At 40.9% G+C, this 20,948-nt stretch overlaps 1 protein-coding gene across 1 annotated transcript in view; it reads right to left on the reverse strand.

Moving 5' to 3' along the window:
- LOC139979197 (uncharacterized) overlaps nucleotides 1-17,118 on the reverse strand; it is a 75,456-nt gene extending 58,338 nt beyond the window's left edge. Inside the window, exons 1-2 of the mRNA XM_071989951.1 lie at nucleotides 17,094-17,118; nucleotides 899-14,047 (exon numbers count right to left, since the gene is read on the reverse strand). Coding sequence (XP_071846052.1) covers nucleotides 9,813-10,835 — 1,023 coding nt within the window. The 5' untranslated portion in view covers nucleotides 10,836-14,047; nucleotides 17,094-17,118 and the 3' untranslated portion in view covers nucleotides 899-9,812. The remainder of the gene's footprint in view (nucleotides 1-898; nucleotides 14,048-17,093) is intronic.
- Between the last annotated feature and the right edge of the window lie 3,830 nt (nucleotides 17,119-20,948).

Consider the following 20,948-nt stretch of genomic DNA (forward strand, 5'->3'; position numbering starts at 1 on the left):
ACAAGCCTATATCATTTCATCGTCTGTATCAGGCATCCGTAAAAAACTGTCGCAACGAAACCGGTGTCCTCGCTGCATTCCGTGTTGCTTAGTTACTATAGTTCTCTCTATACAGTGTCTTAGTAGTAAGCACTAAGAACTTGATATGTCAGTACGGTCTGTCTGACACACACTGTCACCTCAGCATGGGATGTTGGCAGTTGGGAGTGTCTCACGCCCCAAATATTGGTAAAAATGACGATAGTTCGAAAATTAGAGTGCGATAGTCCGACTGTCGCATTCTAATTTTTCGGACTGTCGCATTCTAATTTTTTCCGACTGTCGCACTCTAATTTTTCCGACTGTCGCACTCTAATTTTCATATATTCTTGTAATTTGTGAGTGACCTAAAATTTCGGTCAAAATTGACCTTTTATCAGTCATATTTACCATGTTTTCCTTATCACATTGAGAAATAGTATCTCGCGATCCTTATACTCCACCATACAAAACTTCCTATGATTTTGAATACTCTAAAAAAAATACATTGTTCGCCAGCTTCAATTCGGATAATTTATGTATTAATTTTGCTATTGGGTGGGTTGACCCTGTTCGCTAGCTTCAAGTAAGTTTAGGATATACCAGGGACGTAGCTAGGGGGAGCAGGGGGAGCAATTGCTCCCCCTTTCAGTGTCAAAAAAATGTATAAAAACTGTTGATTCTTAGCATGGTATTTGGTCAGTGTTCTTTTGATCTTGAATACTCGTCAGCTCTGTTAACTCAATTATAATCGTAATAACATTCAGGCCCACTGATTAAACTACTTTCTTAGTTTGGCAGATGTAATTAGCTAAATTTAGCCTATAGCCTATTTCAAGCCTACAATTGGCCGCTTCGTAATAAAATACATATTGCCTACCTAACCGGACTAGATGGAATGTCACGAACCGTATGCGGCACAACAACGTCGACAACGTTTGTTCTCATCCTTTCTATAATCCGTCCTAAGTTGTTACACGAACAGCATGTTATGAAGCTAAGCTAGCAATCGTACGTGATACGCACTTCCTGTAAATAATTATTACACTGCTAATACACTGCGATAACGATATTTGTTTTTAGGCCACTGCACATCTGTCTGTCTTACAAAATATGAAAGTTTATATTGTCCATCAGTTAAGTTCGTCAAATGTATTTAAGTCCAGACATTGGACAGTAAACAAGAATCATCCTACTGGAAAAATTGTAAAAGAGCACTATGTTTGTCTTTCTGATATATCATATGTAAAAGGACATGTAAAAGAATCCAAACAGGAAACAAAACTCTGCTGATAATATGATATCATATGATAATGATGAAACTGGCAAAACATTGCACCAGATCGCATCTAAGGACCTTCAATTGTTCAAATATATCTCAAAGTGGAGGGGGACACCCCTCCCTTTAGACCCCTCCCCCATATCAATCGCAAAAAGTGCTCCCCCCTTTCAAATACCTGGCTTCATCGTTGGGATATACATTGTCTCTATGTTTAAAATCAAAACATTCAATGCTAATGTACGGAAGCTTAAAAGTGCCATGAACATAAGAAAACTTTGCCCCATAAGGTGAAAATTTTCAGCAAATTATTTAGATAACAAGATAAAATCTTATCAAAAATCAGAAAAATGTTGGATTGCTCAGTTGCTTTAACTGAGCAATTGAACAATTTTCTGAAAAATGTTTAATTGACAACTTATCGTATCTCGTCAACTCAACTCAACAAATGCATATCATTTCATTCCAAATGCTCAGTTGGAATGAAGTGAACAATTGAATTTTTGCATGTGAGTGATATGTACCCCCACCCCCCCCCCAAGAAAATAATATTTAGCGTGCTAAGAAAAAGCTCTTTTATTTTGGTAATTCACTATGTCGTCGAATATAATTTGTTAACATAGCTTTTGTAGTCAGTAGTCTATGTAGCCTTCAAGCAGATAACTATACAGTTGCTTGCTTACTTAACCTTAGGTGACCAGACGTCCCCGATATTCGGGGACAGTCCCCGATTACAGTCTGCTGTCCCCGATGAACAAATTGGTCAGGAATTTCGAAAATATCCCACATTATTAGTAAAATAATTTAAAAAACAAAATTTAGTCACGTGTGCAGTCGCAGAACGGAACTTATAACCAGCATTTCAGGTGGGCCAGTGTAAAGTGGAAACACTGTTAAAATATGCTAGATCGATCTAGTATCTTTTGACCATATAATTGGCAACTACGGCGACACAATGACACTTATAGTGTGAGCATGAGCAACTCACAAGCCCTTAAAGAAGCACGCAAAGCAAGAAAATTTCATCTAAGAAAAAGCTACATATTTGAAAATAAAATTGATTTGAAAAGTGCTTCTAAGTGTCACCATTTTACATCTAAGCACCTTAGGCACTTGAAATTTTTCCAAACCTCTCCACCTCTCCCCCATATCAGTCATGCAATAAATGTCCCTGATTCCAGTCAGGAAAATATGGTCACCTTAGCTTAACCAGAGTGATTAATAAGTTTGTGAAGTGAGGGCCAGTGGTACAAATGTGCAGTCGCGAAAGATGGGGTGTCTGACTGACACTGACCGTATCGTTGACGAGTAGTGCTGGGGGGGGGGGGGTTACAAGGCAGCAGTCGGAATGTTTTGGCTCCGAAACCCACCCAGTTGGAATTTCAGCCACTACACCCCCCCAATCATCAGGCCTTAGCTACGTCCCTGGATGTTGGTAATTAAAGAATATATTACCTTCAGGGAACTTGTACTTGGTAGGTCGATGATCCATATCAATAAAAGAACCCTGTTAGTTTTGGTGAAGGTAAAATCTCATTTGAGGTCAATACAGTCCAAACTGTGAATAACCTACAAATATGATATATCCAAAACTCTCAATTTGATATCAAAGCCCTAACAAAATATCTCCTATGGGCAAGGAATCACTAAGTCTTTGACTTTCAGGTTTCTTATTTGCTCATTACTAGGCTGCTCATTGCCCTTTATGATGTACTCATCCTTTAAGAAAAGTGAATAATCAAGAAAAATACCCCAGCAGCACGGCTAATAAATTAGCAGTGATGAAAGATGTTTGCATAGCTAACTACCGGACCAAAGTTCAGCACACTGATTTGAAATATAACAATAACAGAGAACCATCTGCGGAAGGAAGAAGTGCTCCCGCATCCACTCTCAACCAGTGGCAGAGCTAGGGGTATTGGTCAGAGGGGGGGAGAATGGTCTGTAGGGGCGCTTTCGACACTATCTAAGCGGAGCGCCACCACAGGTTGGCGCGGAGTGTACAGAATTTTTTTGAGTAAAGATACTCCCTAGATCGCCGGAAATGACCCTTTCCGGGCCTTGCTTATTTGCAGATAAACGAAGAATAAATAGCCACTAGAGCATTTTGTCAGAAAATAACACCAAAAAAATGTGACAAATGTCAATAGGTAGATGAGAGTGCAGTAAAAATGTCAATATTCGCGAATAAGTAAAAAGTGGTAAAAAGCTGAATAGGGTGCCACCAGTCCATTTGAGTCAGTCAGACTGTATGGACGCTCCGCCACTGCTCTCAACCCCAATGAACCAGAAGTGTTGCATTTCTTCAAGTACTGAATTAACCCGGTTTTGCCCTTAAAATCAAATGAAGTTGACAAAACCTAGTCATTGACATTATACCTAGTACCAAATTCTACCAATCTCACAAAAACAAATACACAAAATCAGAAAAGTAAACTTTTTCTGTTACATTTCCTGCATGAATATAAAACTAGCGTCCAAGGGCATGAAAGATACAACCCCCCTTTTTTTGCCTGTGGTGATGACGACGAAGTGTAGATGTTCTAGACCAGGTTCACTGTATCCCCTTGTCCTCCTGTATAATACACGAAATGTGATGCACACTTAGAATCAATGGATCTTATCAGGGTCACCTATATCTCACGCGCACCAAATAATTATATTAATTCTTTCGATTGTGTTGTTGATGCCTACTTGTCACCATTTTAACTGACCAGTGCTGCAGATATGTGCCAGAGTGAGAGAAAAGGAGCCTTTAAACTCAGACTTCTGGAAAAGTTTTTAAAAAGAGTGTTAGTAAAAAAAGTGAGACATAATCGTAACTTTTAGGTGCATAAAATACAGTAAGGCAATATTGAGACCCTGTGACAAATAAGTGCCATTTCATGATACACATACCTTCTATATAAACCTTCACCTGATAAGCTATATACAATAATGCATGATGTTGGTGCATAGAAGAGCATTGCCTTTTCCAAACTTAAAGGATTTTGCTGTTGTTTGGCATGAGGAGGGCTGTTGAAGCTGAAACTTTCCGAGATTTCCCTACGAAAACACAAGGGTGTGGGGGAGGGGGTGAAGTGGAAATATTATACATGAATCACCCTCCCTAGAGAGAAAGTCATGTTTTTGTGTTAACATTAAACATGGACCCTCACAATATCCATTGCACATCATGTGATATCCTTACACTTGCAAAGTCATATGAGAGAGAGAGGGGGGGGAGGGCAAATTTTCTGCTCAGTATGTTCGGTAGACATGCTGACGGGGTTACAGTGTAAAGGCTGGTTGCAATGGCCCCCCCTGCTCCCAGTGGTAACACTTCAAAGATCGATAGGTAATTTTTTTTTCATTTACAAATATAGTAGAGTACAACTTTTCCTTCATCACACCTAGTCTTTTACTTTCATTGTTTCATTCTGTGGCATCTATTCCCTTAATCAATTTAGCACTCCAAATAAATCAATCAGGAGTTTAGATTGTAGCAGACTGAATTGTTTGTCACCTTATCTGAATATTCCATGTGACAGCATCATGGTTTGCTAGTGACAGTGTCCAAAGAATGCAATAGCTTTGTGACATAGTTGTCACAACATCAAATTATGTTATAGCATCACAGGCAATTGGGTTTATCTAATAATTTAAAGAGGCCATGACAAATCCAACTAATCAATCTTGAGTAAATTCCTCTGAATCTATGAGAAAATCTATGTAAAAAGCTATCCTCATCACCTTGACAACCTCCAGGACTAAGTAGAAATTAACGTTTTAATATTCGCATCCGAAAATAGATATCTGAAAATGCGATTTCAAAACAAGACAATGATGACGTCATGTTAGGAACACAAGTGCAAAGCCCAGGCACGTACCGGATGCGTGACGATCTTACCGTCACACATACATGCACATTTACACTGAGAGATCAACCGCTGTATTACGCCATATCGCTAGAAATTTCAAGTTTGTTTTACAACATGTTGTAAAATATCAGAGAGAAATGCCGGTCCGTTGTGTTGTTGGGGGCTGCACAAATGTCATAACCCATGCAATTAGCCTTCATCGATGGCCCAAGGACAAAAAAAAACACGGCGATTATGACCAAGTTAGTGCACAACACCAGCGCCGATTCACTGGGCCTAGCCAGTATACAGCTCTGTATGTAGCGAACACTTAACGGAAGCATACTACGATCCCTCCTATTTTAACGGGTCGACATAAACGAGTCGTTCTTCTGTCAAGTATTCCACATTAAAAACTCCGAAGACCAGATTGGAGAACAGGAAACCTCCAATGGGCAAGTGGCAATCCTTATACATGTATGAATACATAGCTAACACACCGTACATATGGGTTGTAAGTCACCGTATCACGACGCACAATACGGTTTAGGGTATGCCACGAATTCCAACAACACATGCACAAAATGGACTGGATTTTGTTTTTAAATGCTTCGTTAATAAATTCTTACTACGTTGTATGTTCCTTGCAATAGTTCCAAACGGGTTTGTTCTTCGATATGTTGTGGAGCTTCAATTTCGGCTCGTTTAACAGGCTCGAACTGATACGGTTCTAACACCTCCGCTCCACCCTCAACGTTCGGTTCAATATTGGAATGATCATCGCCTTCACTCTCTGCTTCGAATATGAGAAAAGGCACTCTAATTATAGCCCAATATCACTGCCTGGTGAAGAACCACTATCACTTTGAACTTCGGTTGCCGCATTTGGTTCTAATTCTGACATTCCACGGGAAATTTCGATCTCATTACGCGCCGACTTGCTATCGATTGTTTTGTGTATTTATGTACACTTTTTGTACTGTAAGCAAGGGCGGCGGAACCGGGGGGCACGGGGCACGTGCCCCTCCCACTTTTCCTCAGGTTAAAAATGTGCCCTTTTGCTACATAAAATTTGAGGTGTCTCAAGTTAGCAAGATCTTGCAAGATCTTGCTAACTTGAGAAGGCCAGGGAACCAGAATGAACACTCGGGAAGGGCCGTTTCCGGCCATCTGAGGGGTTTGTAAAACTAAAAAATTTCTTGTATGCTCCACGCCAACCGATGGTGGCGCTCCACTCAGATAGTCGTGCATTCAACTTTGCAAATCCTGGCTACTCACCTGACTTTTAATGAATGTCTGTGGCTCAAACTCAAAGCTATTTCGAATAAAAAAAATTTGTTAAGATATTAACAAGAAATTAACTCTAATTCGTGTGGTGACGGAGGTTCAGCCGTTTGGTGTAACAACAAACAATTCATATGAAACTATGAATCTACTACATTCCTCCCCCCTTAGTCAAAACATTGAATTTAACAGTTAAAGGGAGCATACGGAGAGTATATACATTTAACGACCGTAATATTCAGGTGGCTTCCGGTTGCGGGAAGGATATTCCTTTCTAGTGGAAGAATCTCCCGTGGGACCTTCTTCCTGAATACGCTCATTTATTATTGCAGCAGAAGGTGTTTCGTCTGACATTGCTGCTTCGTCATAAACGACTCAACCCCAAGCTCCTGAACCAATGGCATGGTATCAAATGCGGCTTCGGGTTCAGTCGCCAAGTTTGAATTCTCAGGAGTGTTTGCATGACACTTCCTAATCTGATCTTGGTGTCGTTTAACGGTTATGTCATTACCAAGTTTAATTTTGAATGATACGGGTCCTGTAACTTTAATGATGTTTCTGATGAGCCACTTTGGTCCTCTTGTCGTGAAGTTACGGACGTACACCTTTTCCCCCTCCCAGAAATTACGAGGTTTTGTCGATTTGTTATGTTGCTGTTGCTGAGCCTGTTGTTTTAACAGGACTCTATTTTGAATGTCCGGATGGACCAGATCAAATCTTGATCGTAATTTCCTTCCCATTAGGAGTTCAGAAGGAGAAACACCTGTGACAGAGTGTGGAGTGATCCTGTATTTGAATAGAAACCTAGCCACTCGATCTTCCAAACTACCCCTTGTGAGTTTCTTAACCCCCTGCTTAAAGGTTTGGACAGCGCGTTCCGCCGATCCGTTGGAGGAAGGATGGTAAGGGGCAGATGTAACATGTTTAATGCCATTCTGCTTGCAGAAGTAGGCAAACACTTCGCTAGTAAAACATGACTCATTGTCACTTACTATCATACGAGGTATACCAAACTGTGCAAACGTTTTACGCAAGTTTGTAATAGTAGCTTGACTATAGTGCTCGAATTCATAACATGGATTTCAATCCATTTCGAATGTGCATCAACGATTATTAAAAACATATGACCCATAAATGGTCCAGCATAATCTACATGCAGCTGTGACCAGGGGCGGGTCGGCCACGCCCATGGTTGCAGAGGCGCTGTTGGTGGATTTTGCCTGTTTTCTTGGCAAGGTTTACATTGCTTGACCAAGTCGTCAATTTCATTATCCATCTTAGGCCACCAAATGAACATTCTCGCAAGACTTTTCATGCGCGCTCCCCCTAAATGTGTCTCATGTAGCTCATTTAACAGTTGAATACGACCCTTGGGTGGTATTATTACTCTATTTCCCCAGAGCAAACAGCCATTTTGCACCGTTATTTCAGTGCGTTTCATGAAATACTGTTTTAGGGAGTCATCCGTTTGCTCTGGCCAGCCCTCCATGACATATTTTAAAACCTTAGAGAGAATCGGATCTCTCCGGGTCCATGTTTTTACTTGATGGGCTGTTACTGGGCCTTCATTCAATTGATTGAGCATAAGGACAGTTTCTTGTGGCAGTGGAGTTTGCTCTGGCGAATGCGGTAATGGCAGGCGACTCATTGCGTCAGCATTGCTATGCGCAGCAGTACGCTTAAACTGCAGGGAATACTCATACATTGCTAGCGTGAGAGCCCATCTTTGGATTCGCGCCGAGGCTTGTGGCTGAATTGCACGTCCCTCGCTCAGCAAACCGAGGAGTGGCTTATGGTCAGTAAATAATGTAAAGTGGCGACCATACACATAACAGTGAAATTTCTTTACGCCATAAACACATTCAAGACCTTCTTTTTCAATTTGTGCGTAGTTTTTCTCCGCGGCTGAAAGCGTGCGCGACACAAATGCAATAGGCTTTTCAGAGCCGTCGCCCATTACGTGAGCTAACACTACTCCAATACCATCAGGCGCGGCGGAACGGAAAAATTATTGGGGGGGGGGCTAATGTGTGGAGACTATCTAAGTGGAGCGGCAACCATCGGTTGGCGCGGAGCGTACAGAAAATTTTGGTTTTTGTCAAACCCCCAGATGGCCGGAAACGGCACTTCCCGAGTGTTTTATGCTGCGAATACCTAGCCCTAAAATATGGGTCTCAATCCTGCAATTTCTCAGATTGCACGTAAAAGTCTGTAAAAACATTGTAATTTGTATATTCGATGGTGTTTTAAGAGAGTAGCTATTACTCGTAGTGTACTCTCAAAGACGTTTTTGAGTGTAGTAAAGGCAGTGGCAGGGCTAGGGGTATTGGTCAGGGGGGCAAGAATGGTCTGTAGGGGCGCTTTCGACACTATCTAAGCAGAGCGCCACCACAGGTTGGCGTGGAGCGTACAGAAAATTTTTGAGTAAAGATATTCCCTAGATTGCAGGAAATGACCCTTTCCAGGCCTTGCTAATTTGCAGATAAACGGAGAATAAATAGGTGTCGTCACCATTTTGTCGGAAAATTACACCAACAGAATATGACAAATGTATATGAAGTATATGAGAGCGCAATAAAATAGTCAATAATTGCGAATAAGTAAAAAGGAGTGAAAAGCTGAACAGGGCGCCAGCAGTCCATTTGAGTCCGTCAGGGAGGGGGGGGGGCATCCGTCCCCTGATTGTATATATGGACGCTCCGCCACTAAGTAAGGGGATGTTGGAGAACTGGCTGAAATGTGGCAAGTCATTGGCCTAAGATGAAGTTGTGTTACGCATACCGGTACTCACACTCACTGCTTCCACTTTTCACGGGGCGTGAAGACGCGGTTGGGGTGACAATGTGGTCTATAGCCAGGGGACGGGCCGAGGGTCCCCCAGCAATTACTAAAATTATTACACCTATATAGTATACGTGTGCATCGGACAGATCGACAAGTATGCATTGAAAAATGGGCAGATGCACGTTTCGGAGCCTTGGTAAATATTGGGGGGGCTTATCATGCATTTGCCCCCTCAACTTTTTCATTGGGGGGGGCTGAGCCCCCCCAAGCCCCCCGGTTCCGCCGCCACTGAATACCATAGGGAGACGCATCGCAAAACAGCACTAAGGGTTTTGTGGGGTCATAGTGGACTAGTACATTAGAGTTAACAACGTCTGAGACTCATTAAACGCCTTCATTTGTCGTTTCTCCCACGCCCATGGTGTACCTTTTTGCAATAATTCATACAAAGGGGCTAAGATCGTTGACAGGGTGGGCATGAATTTACCATGATAAGTCAATAACCCTAAGTACGATTCAGTTCAGTCACATTTCGTGGGGCTGGTGCCTGATGTATCGCCTGAACCTTGTCTGGTAGGGGATGCAGTCCTTCTGCGTCGATCTTGTGGCTAAGATATTCCACCGATGGGGCGAGGAAAGTACACTTGGACCTCTTCAAACGCAGACCTGCTCTTTGTAATCTCTCTAGTACTTCCTTCAGAGTGTTGAGGTGATCCACTTCTGTAGGTGCGGTTATTAGAATATCGTCGAGGTACACTGACACGCCCGACAACCCGAGAAGCACGCCCTCCAATACTTGACCCGCGAAGCACGCCCTCGGAATTTCCTGGTGATTGATGCGAGGATTTGGTGTCTTCAGCTATTTGATTTACTGCCTTGGATCGACATACTTTACTGATGTGACCTTTCTTTTGGCAACTATTGTATGTCTTTTCTTTAAAGTAGCAATCATCTGACTGGTGGTTACTACGACCGCAACGATAGCAGGGGTGAAACTTCTTGACCCTTGCAGTGAACTTGTCCTTTGGGTGGCGTTGCCCTTTCCCCTTGGGAATTTGCAGTACCTGATCGCGAGATGTAGACATACCGATGTGTTGATTAAATGCTTGCTTCAAGCCGTCGGCGTTCTTTGACGCTAGTTCTAGTCCTAATGATATTTCTAGGGCGGTATCGAACGTTAACTTAGCGTGAGACAGAAGTGATCGTTGGATTTTATCATCATTAATCCCACACACTAATCTATCCCGTAGCATAATGTTCAATGCATCCCCAAAGTTACAGAACTCTGCTAGAGAACGCAACTCGGCAACAAACGATGAGACCGATTCACCTGCTTGGCGAAAGCGGCTGTTGAATTTGCACCTTTGTAATATCTCTGATGGGGCGAGGTTTTGATGCTTACCCATAATGTCCACGAGTTCTTGAAACTTCTTGTCTCCTGGCTTTTCCGGCGAAATGCGATTCCGTAACAATTTGTAGGAATCAGGACCAATGACAGTTAGTAAAATGGACCTTTTCTTCATTTCGTCCGTAATCTCATTAGCGAGGAAGTAGTGAGTTAGCCTCTCAATATATTGGGTCCAATCATCGCTGTTCCCATGAAATTCGTCTAACTTTCCGAATAATGCCATGATGTGCAACTAAAAAATGGAATCCAAAGAAAGCAATAGCAATATAGCACTAAAAACTACCAATTTATCTCGTCGCCAAATATGTGGTGACTCTAGAACCGCAAGAAAATACAATAACACTGAGGTAGCCGGTTTAGACACACGTCTATTCAATAGGATAACTGTAAGGCAAGTGTGAGATATATACAAGAATGAATGAAGCCTGGTGACGTATATCACCATAGCGTAGGCTGGGAGGTTCAGCCGTTTGGTGTAACAACAAACAATTAATATGAAACTATGACTCTACTACAATTCGGAAGATTCCTACTTTAGCAACTAGCTTGATTTCACCTCATTTTGTCTCAAAAGAAAACTTGTTCCTTGTTTCCCAATTTGCACATTGGATATTGCAGTGCTGGTATGCATATTTTCCTGGAGGGGGGGGAGGGGTGTTGATGGAGTGATGTGTATTCGCAAATAAGATAATACAATAAGAGTTATAAGGGTACTAAATATAAGGCTGCATCAGTCCAATCAAATTTCTGCCAAGTGCCCTTTGATGTCGGTGCCCCCTCAGATTAAAAGTGCTTCCGCCGCCCTTGACTGTAAGTATGATATGTGTTCGGAGGAATCAGCGAGAGCCGAATCGTGTTCACAACATGACGTCACATGACGTCATGAGATTAGGAAAATTTTCAGCCAAACGAACTTTTCAAGCCCGAAGAGGGTAAATTAAATCTCAATTTTCGAAGGGAAAAATCAAATTTTTAACTGGCAGAATGGTTGATATATGTTCTAGAGAGAGCATGCCTAGATGGATGCCAAAAAGAGAGGAAGTTGAAATTTTCATGTCATGGCCACTTTAAAATATTTTATGCCCGATAGCATCATGACAAGATTTCAATCTTTTTCCTAATAATGAACATGTCAAGAATGGGGATTTTCATCCATCTTTGAATAATAGTTAACGAAATAAAAAATTAAAAACAATTATTAATTGCGACTTGAGTTTATTGAAAGCACCAAGTACAGTCCTCTTGCTGCAATGTCACCAGTATTGCATTTATTCACCACAAATATTCTGTGACATCACTAGAACAAAACAAATCGCTGCTTTTCCCACCAACTAGATTGCAAGTAGGAATAAGCAAGCACAAAGCACACATACTTATTTACATATGAAACACAACCAGCTATGGTATTTCCAAGATATATTTGACATGGCAAAGTACTCCCAGGTGAAAATTCCAGTTAATACCTGTTGAACTGGTTTTAACAGGTACCTGTTGCAACTGGTATTTGGTGACAGGTACTAACAGGTATTAAATGGTATTAACGGGTGTTAACTGGTATTGACAGGTATTAACTGGTATTAACAGGTATTAACTGGTATTAACAAGTTTCAACTGTTTTCAACAGGTTTGAACAGGCACAACAGCTTTAGCTGGTATTAACAGGTATTAATTGGTAATAACAGGTTTCAATTGTTTTCAACAGGCATAACAGTTTTTAACTGGTATTAACAGGTTTCAACTGTTTTCAACAAGTTTCAACAGGCAAAACAGCTTTTAACTGGCATAAACAGGTATTAACTGGTAATAACAGGTTTCAACTGTTTTCAACAGGGGTAACAGCTATTAACTGGTAATAACATACTGTATGAACTGGTTTCAACGGTTTTCAACAGGGGTAACAGGTTTTAACTGGTTCTGTTTTCAACATGTCTTTACTGGTATTGAAAACGTTTCAACAGGTAAGAACATGTATGAAAGGTTTTAAGCTGGTTATAACAGTAGGATTTTCCACAGGTTCAATTGTTTACAACAAGTTATCTGGTGAAAACAGGTGGCGATGAATTTCAACAGGTTAAAATTACTCTTTACAGTTGCACATGATGTAGGTCTAACACTTTACAAGCAAGTTAAGGCGAGGGAGAACTTCCAGCAGATGGAGTAAAAATCACTGATAACAAAAATCTGAAAATATCATTTTATTCCAATAAAGTTAAGACAAGTTAATGGATCAAACATGAATGGCAAAAGTATAGTACTGCACAATAATGCAAAGTTGAGGGCAATGAAAAAGAAAACATAAATTTGGAGTCTAACAAGAAAGCAAACTTCTGAAGTAAACACTTTCATATTACACATTAAAAACTTACATATATTATGAAATACCAACTAAATATGTTCATTAAAACAATGACTTCATGTATTGCTGTGGCAAGTAAGAAAGGAAACTCTATCTGTTAAAACAATATAAAGGTTAATTTTTTATCAATCATTATATCAAAATAAAAGTTACAGCTGAATAGATAAAAGTTATTCAAGAGTTAGCATTACGAAACTATGTAGTCTGCAATTCTGCCTGCTAGGCAGACAATAATAATCGCTGTCAGACAGTAACCTTTTGAAAGGAATTCATTCTTAACTTGGCTACCAATCAGATCTTAAAACACAATATTTACCTACAGAGCATGTAAAGCATTTGTAATGCATATTTATACTGAACACATATGTGACGACAATATACTGTCTATTCTGGAGTTTGAATAAAAATCTGAATACTGTTTAATGGCATTTGTACATACTGATTACTAGAAATGTTCATTTTTAAAAAAAAAGGCAAAAGCGGAAAGATGACTTTGCCAAGTAAAAGTCAACATCAGTCAACATCAGAGATTGGCTTCGGTCAGCTTGCGAGTCTATAAGCCTGCATGGCTTCTTTCGCGAGTTCCTGCTTGCGGGAAGATCACATATACATACATACATACATACATACATAGTCTATAATAGTGTTGGTTAAACCACTTTCAAGAAAAAACTGTCCAGAAGATCTCCATTGAAAACTTAAGTTGTAATTGACAGCAACATACTTTCCATTTCCTGAATTTAATTAAAAAACTAAATACCATATAATGGTAAACAATAACTGTTAAAAACATAATAATAAATATGGGTTTAAATCCTACTTTGAAAAAAGAACTGTCTTGTATGGAAAAATTCCTCTGAAAAGTTAACTTGTCAGTGACAGCAATATGCTGTCAGTTTGAATAAAACTAAAGACTGTTTAATGGTAAGCAATAACCATTGAAAAAAAATAATATGATACTAATGTTTTATGGCCTTCTTTGTTTTACGATTGATGTCAGCTTCTCGGATATGTATTTGCTGAACCTTGTAGCTTCCTCAGTAAATTGCAGCTTTCTTTCAAACGTTCCACGAATTGTGCTGCAAGAAACAAAGCGTATGAACACTTAAGAATTGACTTATCATGATTAACAGTCAAGGGCGGCGGAACCGGGGGGGGGGCACAGGGGGCACGTGCCCCCCCACTTTTCCTCAGGTTAAAAATGTGCCCTTTTTTCTACATGAAAATTGTACTCTTGATCATCTTATTAGGTCAGCGATATTTCAGTAAGAGATCTAATCCTAATTTAGAAGTATTAATGAATTTCTGTGGGTCAAACTAAAATGTTTACTACCACAAGGTTTCTAACATTCTGGTTAGTGCCATTCATAGGCGTAGGAGCCCAGTTTGATTTGGGGGGGGGAGCAAAATGGTTCGGACATGCTGTACGCTGTGGAGGCCTTACATGTGCTGTACTCTGTGGGCTACCCTGCGGTTACAAACGTAAGCCAGGCCGACCGCATTTACGATGGATTGACAATCTAACCAAATGGTCCGGCCGTTCTGCAGCCCAGCTACTCGAAGATGGCAGGCACCGGATTAACATTATAAAAGGTTACAAACCTACAGTGGCGTAGGAAGGTACTTTTGAGTGGGGGGGCTGAAGGCCGGCCTGGGGGAGGGGTCTAAGGCAGCGGCGTAATGGTGAGTCTGGGGGCCCCTGGGTCCAGGGAAGGAAGGGCCCCCTGGCTGCTGCGGAGAATCAACGAGCGCGGAGCGCGAAGTCCCAAAGGCGTGGGTCCAGGGCCCGCCTTAGGGCCCTGGAAGCTCTGGGGTTCTACAAGCTCTCTGGTGCAATCTAAGCCGTATATGGAACATTTCGTGGTGATTTTATCGACTGAGATTTTGGGGAAAATCTGCGTTCATAGACACATTTTTGATCCGCCTTGTCTGTGATACTGGGAACATGAAAAATGTGTTGCAAAGCTAGAATACATAAAGAGATTGAAATTTTGGCAAAATATCAGCAAAACGGTGGAAAATATGCCAAATTCGATTTACTGTATGATACGGAAACATACAAATCCACACACAAATCTTAGGCATCGGCGATTTGGCCGATAGCTGAGGAAAGCATCAGCCAAAGGGGTTCAAAATATGCCAAATTTGTGGGCCAGTTATCGGCCAATGTCATGTGGCAACCCTGACCGAGAGCGAATTCATTGAATTAGAGGCGCTATTTCGCTATAATATGTACTATCGTAGCCTATCAAGTTCCAGTGTGTACCTCAGGCTCTTGAGTCAGTCGTGCGGAAAGAAGGATACGAGATTTGCAGTTGCAGGGGCATATGATTTATGACGAACGTATTCACGCACAGATAAATATGTCCATTGTCTCGTTTATAGTCTCCTTTTCCAACGAAAAAGTGCCGTTTCAAAAAAAAAGAAGAAAAAAAAGAGTACCCCTCTTCTAAGTTCTGTACATCAGTGCAGCGGGGCTCCCTTTGGTCGGGGGGAATTTTGGAATTTTTTGCATTTCCAGGTGGCCTCAGATGCAATTTGGTGCAATATAGCACACTTCAACACCCACTCCATTTTGTAAACTTAATTTTGTATTTTCACCTGGCCTTAGATGCAATTTGGTGCTCCAAATGAGAATTTTTTTCTCATTTGGAAATGAAAAAGGGGTTTTCTGACTTGCGAAGCGGGGGGGCGGAATGATACTTCCGCCCCTCCATTTTTCACTGGGGGGGCTGGCGCCCCCCCAGCCCCCCCGGTTCCTACGCCCTTGCAAACCTAAGAATGTTTATAATCTTCGGGGAGGTCAACGGGCCAATTTGGCTTATGACTATTGACTGATTGATTGGGGGGGAGCTTGCCCGGAAAATATAACCAAAATTTTTCGCGCGCTCCGCGCGCGTTCAACATGTCAATGTGAATATCATATAGGCATGCATCGGTTATTACATCGCATGCCAATAACATACAATCATTTGCCGTGTTATTTACCCTTCCATATTGGTTAGAATTATTGGGGAAGTCTTTACAATAATAAGGATAATAATAATATCAGGTTAACCATTGAAAAACACATTGCAAATTATTTTTCTTTCAGTTGGTGCCCGAAATATTCTCACTGCATATATTGCCCGAATTTTCACAAACATTTTTGGTTGGGGGCAGCAGCCCTCCCCCCAGCCCCTCCCCGCCTCCTACGCCTATGGTGCCATTATGCATATTCAATTTGCCAAAATAATCCTAATGCATTTCCAATGCATTGCTATATTACATTGTGACTTTGTAATAAGCAGAAGCCATCTATAACCTACTATGAATAATGAGTGTAGTTTTAATATCCCATAACCTACCCCATCCTTTCGTATTTTCACATAGTTCATTTGCTTTCATGCATGTATCGATCGCGTCTGCATGGACTTGGACTTTATAATGATTTCACCTCATTTTGTCTCGAAAGAAAACTTGTTCCTTGTTTCCCAATTTGCACATATTGCAGTGCTAGTATGCATTTTTCCTTGAGGGGGGGGGGTGGGGGAGTGATGTGTATATACGCAAATAAGATAATACAACAAGAGTTATAAATGGTACTAAATATCAGGCTGCATCAGTCCAATCGAATTTTTGCAAAGTGCCCTTCGACGTTGGTGCCCCCCCAGATTAAAAGTGCTTCCGCCGCCCTTGTTAACAGTAACAGTGTGGTCCTAAAACTTAACAAACTCTCTTGCGTTGCTAGATGAGTGCTTTCATGTTTAGAATGTCTCACGATATTTATCTCTGTTGGTATCCAACCTGAATGGACTAGCAATCACAGTCTAACCAAGAACATTCTTTTGGTTTACAATTTTGGTTTGCTCAATCTTTTGGTTGGAAAAACTACACCACTGTGGTAGTTTCATTGTAGGCTTCCTGTCAGAACTCAAAGGCAATTAAGAACCAACCAAAATGATATCAGTTGTTAACATGATACTGGAATGCATAATCCTACTGATAAATAGTTCTGTCAGTGTTAAAAATTACTTACTCCTGAAAAACAGCTTATTCAGTAAATTATATTGTACACTTGTGTACTAAGTCATGAGCTTGTAATATAAATGGTTACTTGTTTGAAAGCTTTTCATAATGACTAACCTTCCATAGCATTAACCTTCACGGGCATAGGCATAGGAGGCGGGGGGGGGCCGGGGGGCTGCAGCCCCCCAACCAAAATTTTTGGTGAAAATTCGGGCAATACGCTGAAAATTTTTCGGGCACCTACTGAAAGAAGAATAACTTGCAATGTGTTTTTCATTTTTTTGGGGGTGAAAATTCGGGCAATATGCTAAGAATTTTTCCGGCACCTACGGAAAGAAGAATGATTTGCAATGTGTTTTTCAATGGTTAAACTGATATTATTATTATTGTTATTATTGTAACGACTTCCCCAATAATTATAACCAATATGGAAGGGTAATAACAGGGAAAATAAAACCAATATTTTTCACGCGCTTCGCGCACATTTATCATCTTATCGTGCATGTCATATAGGCATTCATCGGTTATCGGCATGTGATGTAATAACCGATGAATGCCTATATGACAGCACATTAAAGCAGCAGTTTGCGTCCTTTTCTATGATTTTTCTCAACCGCACTGACTCCACTATGCCATAACGACATACATAACTAGCTTATCTATATATATCTTACTTCAAATGGTGGCATAAAAGTCGAAAAATTTGCAACTTTCAACTTTGTTTTCTCCAAGATATTTTCCTGGCTAATATCTTAGTTTGCTGTTTTGTGATTGATATATGTACAAAAACTTCCATGGACATGTCAAAAAAAGTAGAAAACGGCGACCAAACGCAAAACGCTGCTTTAAGATGTTGAACGCGCGCATAGCGCGCGAAAAATTTGGTTATATTTTTTGGGCAAGTCGTTTCAGCCCCCCCAAATCAAATCAGGCTCCTACGCCTATGGGCACGAGTTTAAACGTTGGGTAAAAAATTCAAAGAAATATTGTTATAACGTTACATTATTCTACGTTGTATATGGTACAAAAAGTTCAAAGAAGTCAAACAAAATGGACTTCGATATGCAGTCTTTACACTGTTGATCAATGACTGTTTTTATGTGATGTTTTAATGTACGTATCATAACCACCGTGGGCAAATAGATGTCTTTTGTGAGCTATACATCCGGCATTTTCCGGTGTAACAGGAAATTCCCCCCCCCTGAAAAATTTTCCCCCCGGGGGGAATTTTTCCTAGGATAAATTCCCCCCACCCTGAAAATATACCCCCCCACCATAAACATGATCAATTTTCTTGGCAGCACCTGCAAGTCTTTAGCTTGCAATGAATTTCATAATATTCCTATATTCCAATAGTCGATATCTCAAATTCAGTGTATGATGAGATGGTCGATCGCTTGTTCATGGCAATTAAACGCTAGGAATATATCCTTCACGTATTCGCAACATTTTTTTAGTGGCCAGCGGACAGTTTCAAGGATTGGTGCAATTTAGCCAGTTGAGAAAATCAGTAGCCAACTCCCAATATCCAATTTCATATCGAGGAAGTCCAGGTAACTTTGTCTAATGATGCATGAAGAGTAATTCAATGGTGTTCAATCAGTTTCTTAAGCCATGAATTAAGATAATCCCATTCAGCTTCACCACAGCTCATAAACAATAATCAATAAGTCAACCCCTTCCCAATAAACATTGATTCCTCCTGTGGAACCATCATACCAACACAATGTAATAGTTTCAATTTACAATGATTTTACTTGACTACATCAGTAACATCAGAGCATCAGAGCTAGTCCCATTCCATTCATGGCACTGCATTCATGGCCTAACCCTAACCCTAACCCAAGACATTTCCTCTGAATATCCTTATTGCAGGAATGATATATTCCAAGTTCATGCCCAAAAAATGTTAAAATCTCCTTATTATAGTTCCATGATGAGATATCCTTGATAGGTGTACAAAAATATAATTAACTAGAATTACATGAAGGTGGGGGGGAATTTTTCCAGGTTGGGGGGAATATTTCCTAGGAATAATGCCCCCCGGGGGGAATATTTCCTAGGAAATCTCCACCCGGGGGGGAAATTTCCTAGGAAAAATTCCCCCCGGGGGGAATATTTTCAGGGGGGAAAATATCCTGTCACACCGGTACCAATGTATCTCTATGGGGGCTCCAATAAACCGTTTGCCACGGGCCTCCCACAAGCTTAATCTGGCACATCAAACAATGACCATTTTCACCATTTGGAGGGGGGGGGGTCATACCTTCATTATTATTGTTCAGCCTAATTAACAGCCCAAGTTGGGGCGTCAGTCCGTACACATTTTAAAGATACGTCTCCTTTCCAAATGGTGGGTATCCTTTTTTTCTGGACTTTTCGCTAAGGAGAACGTCCTTATAGAATGAGTCCAGCCTCATTTTGTTCAGTCTTTCCGACTCCCAAGAGAACTCCTGCACTACGGTACCCTAGCTCGTTCGCTCTCCATGTCAGATTCCTCGGATGACATATAATCAGTTGACATCACTGTACAGTCTGTCTTTTCTCTCCTCTGACCAGTCTATGTTCTTCATTGCGCTCAATCTACACTGAAGTTTCTGTAAACAAAGACACAAGAATAAGTATGAATTAGACATATATAAAGATCAGTTGACATAGTTTACTTTTGGTGAAAAATATACTAGCTCCAACTGTCAATATCTCCAGCCCCCCCAAGTGAAAAATGTGGAGGGGGAAGTATCATTCCGCCCCCCCGCTTCGCAAGTCAGAAAACCCCTTTTTCATTTCCAAATGAGAAAAAAAAATCTCATTTGGAGCACCAAATTGCATCTAAGGCCACCTGGAAATGCAAAAACTCCCCTTAGACCCCTCCCCCTGGCCGGCCATCAGTCTTCAGCCCCCCCCCCCCACTCAAATGTACCTTCCTACGCCACTGTATGTTTCAACGGTTTACAAAGCAGATTTGTTTATGGGTTGGGGGAGGTAGGGGGTATGTGGTCGGGTGACGTTCACCATCACAAGGTTAGAACATGAATGTATCAATAACAGTAAACCCTGGCAAATTGTGCATGAAACATTTTACAGATATCTAAAAAGAGATTATTGTATTTTTTCTCTCACTGTCATATTTTAACTCTTTTAATTTATCGTTTTAAAGGAACGAATGCCTGTACAGGTCTAGGGTTTATATAACGGTGACTTTTAGTGATTGAAAAATTACATTAATAAGTCTTGGCCTAGTGTTACGTACCGAACAATCCAGTGGCACAGAGAACTTCGTTTTCGTTTTTTTCGAGAGAAGTTGTTCCTTCTCAGCCAGTAGTGCTCGGAGTGCCTTTAATTCTTCCTTCAAATGTTTGCACCGAGCTTTCTGTCACAACATGTGCATACTGCCGCGGTAGTTCCAACTGTCGCTGCTTCTAAATGTTTTTTCTTTTTCCAATACACGTATGACATTTTCCTGCGGAACATCATTAAAAACTAGCGACGGATCGAATTGAAAGTGTACTTGTATAAACTGGCAACCTTGCTTCCACGGAGCTTTCTGTTACTTCTGCAATAAACCACGGAAGCCGGAATCGTCCATTTTGAATGCTCTTTGCAATGTAGAACTCGATTGAGGATCAAGTGCGGTGTGAATCAAACCAACGTGTTGCTACTTGTGATACCGCCTTTTACTGATTTCAAATTCCCCGCTTTCTAGCAAGCCCAGGCTGTGACGTAATTAACTATACTGAATACGTTATTGTTACTAACCAACTGGAGTAGCCAACCAGTGAACTGCAAAGTGACAGACAGTAAACTTTATCATTGTGATGTGACCGGAAATTTCACTTGCTTATCTGGAAATGGTATTTATAGTAAGTAAGCAGTATACTTTTCTGTTTCGTACATATATTGCGGTGGGTATGTGTGCGTTTCATCGCTTTACGTGCATGATATAGGCCTTGAGTATACTTCTTCGAATATCAC

The sequence above is a fragment of the Apostichopus japonicus genome, chromosome 13 (assembly GCF_037975245.1).
Source record: "Apostichopus japonicus isolate 1M-3 chromosome 13, ASM3797524v1, whole genome shotgun sequence".
In the NCBI taxonomy this organism is placed as follows: Eukaryota; Metazoa; Echinodermata; class Holothuroidea; order Aspidochirotida; family Stichopodidae; genus Apostichopus; species Apostichopus japonicus.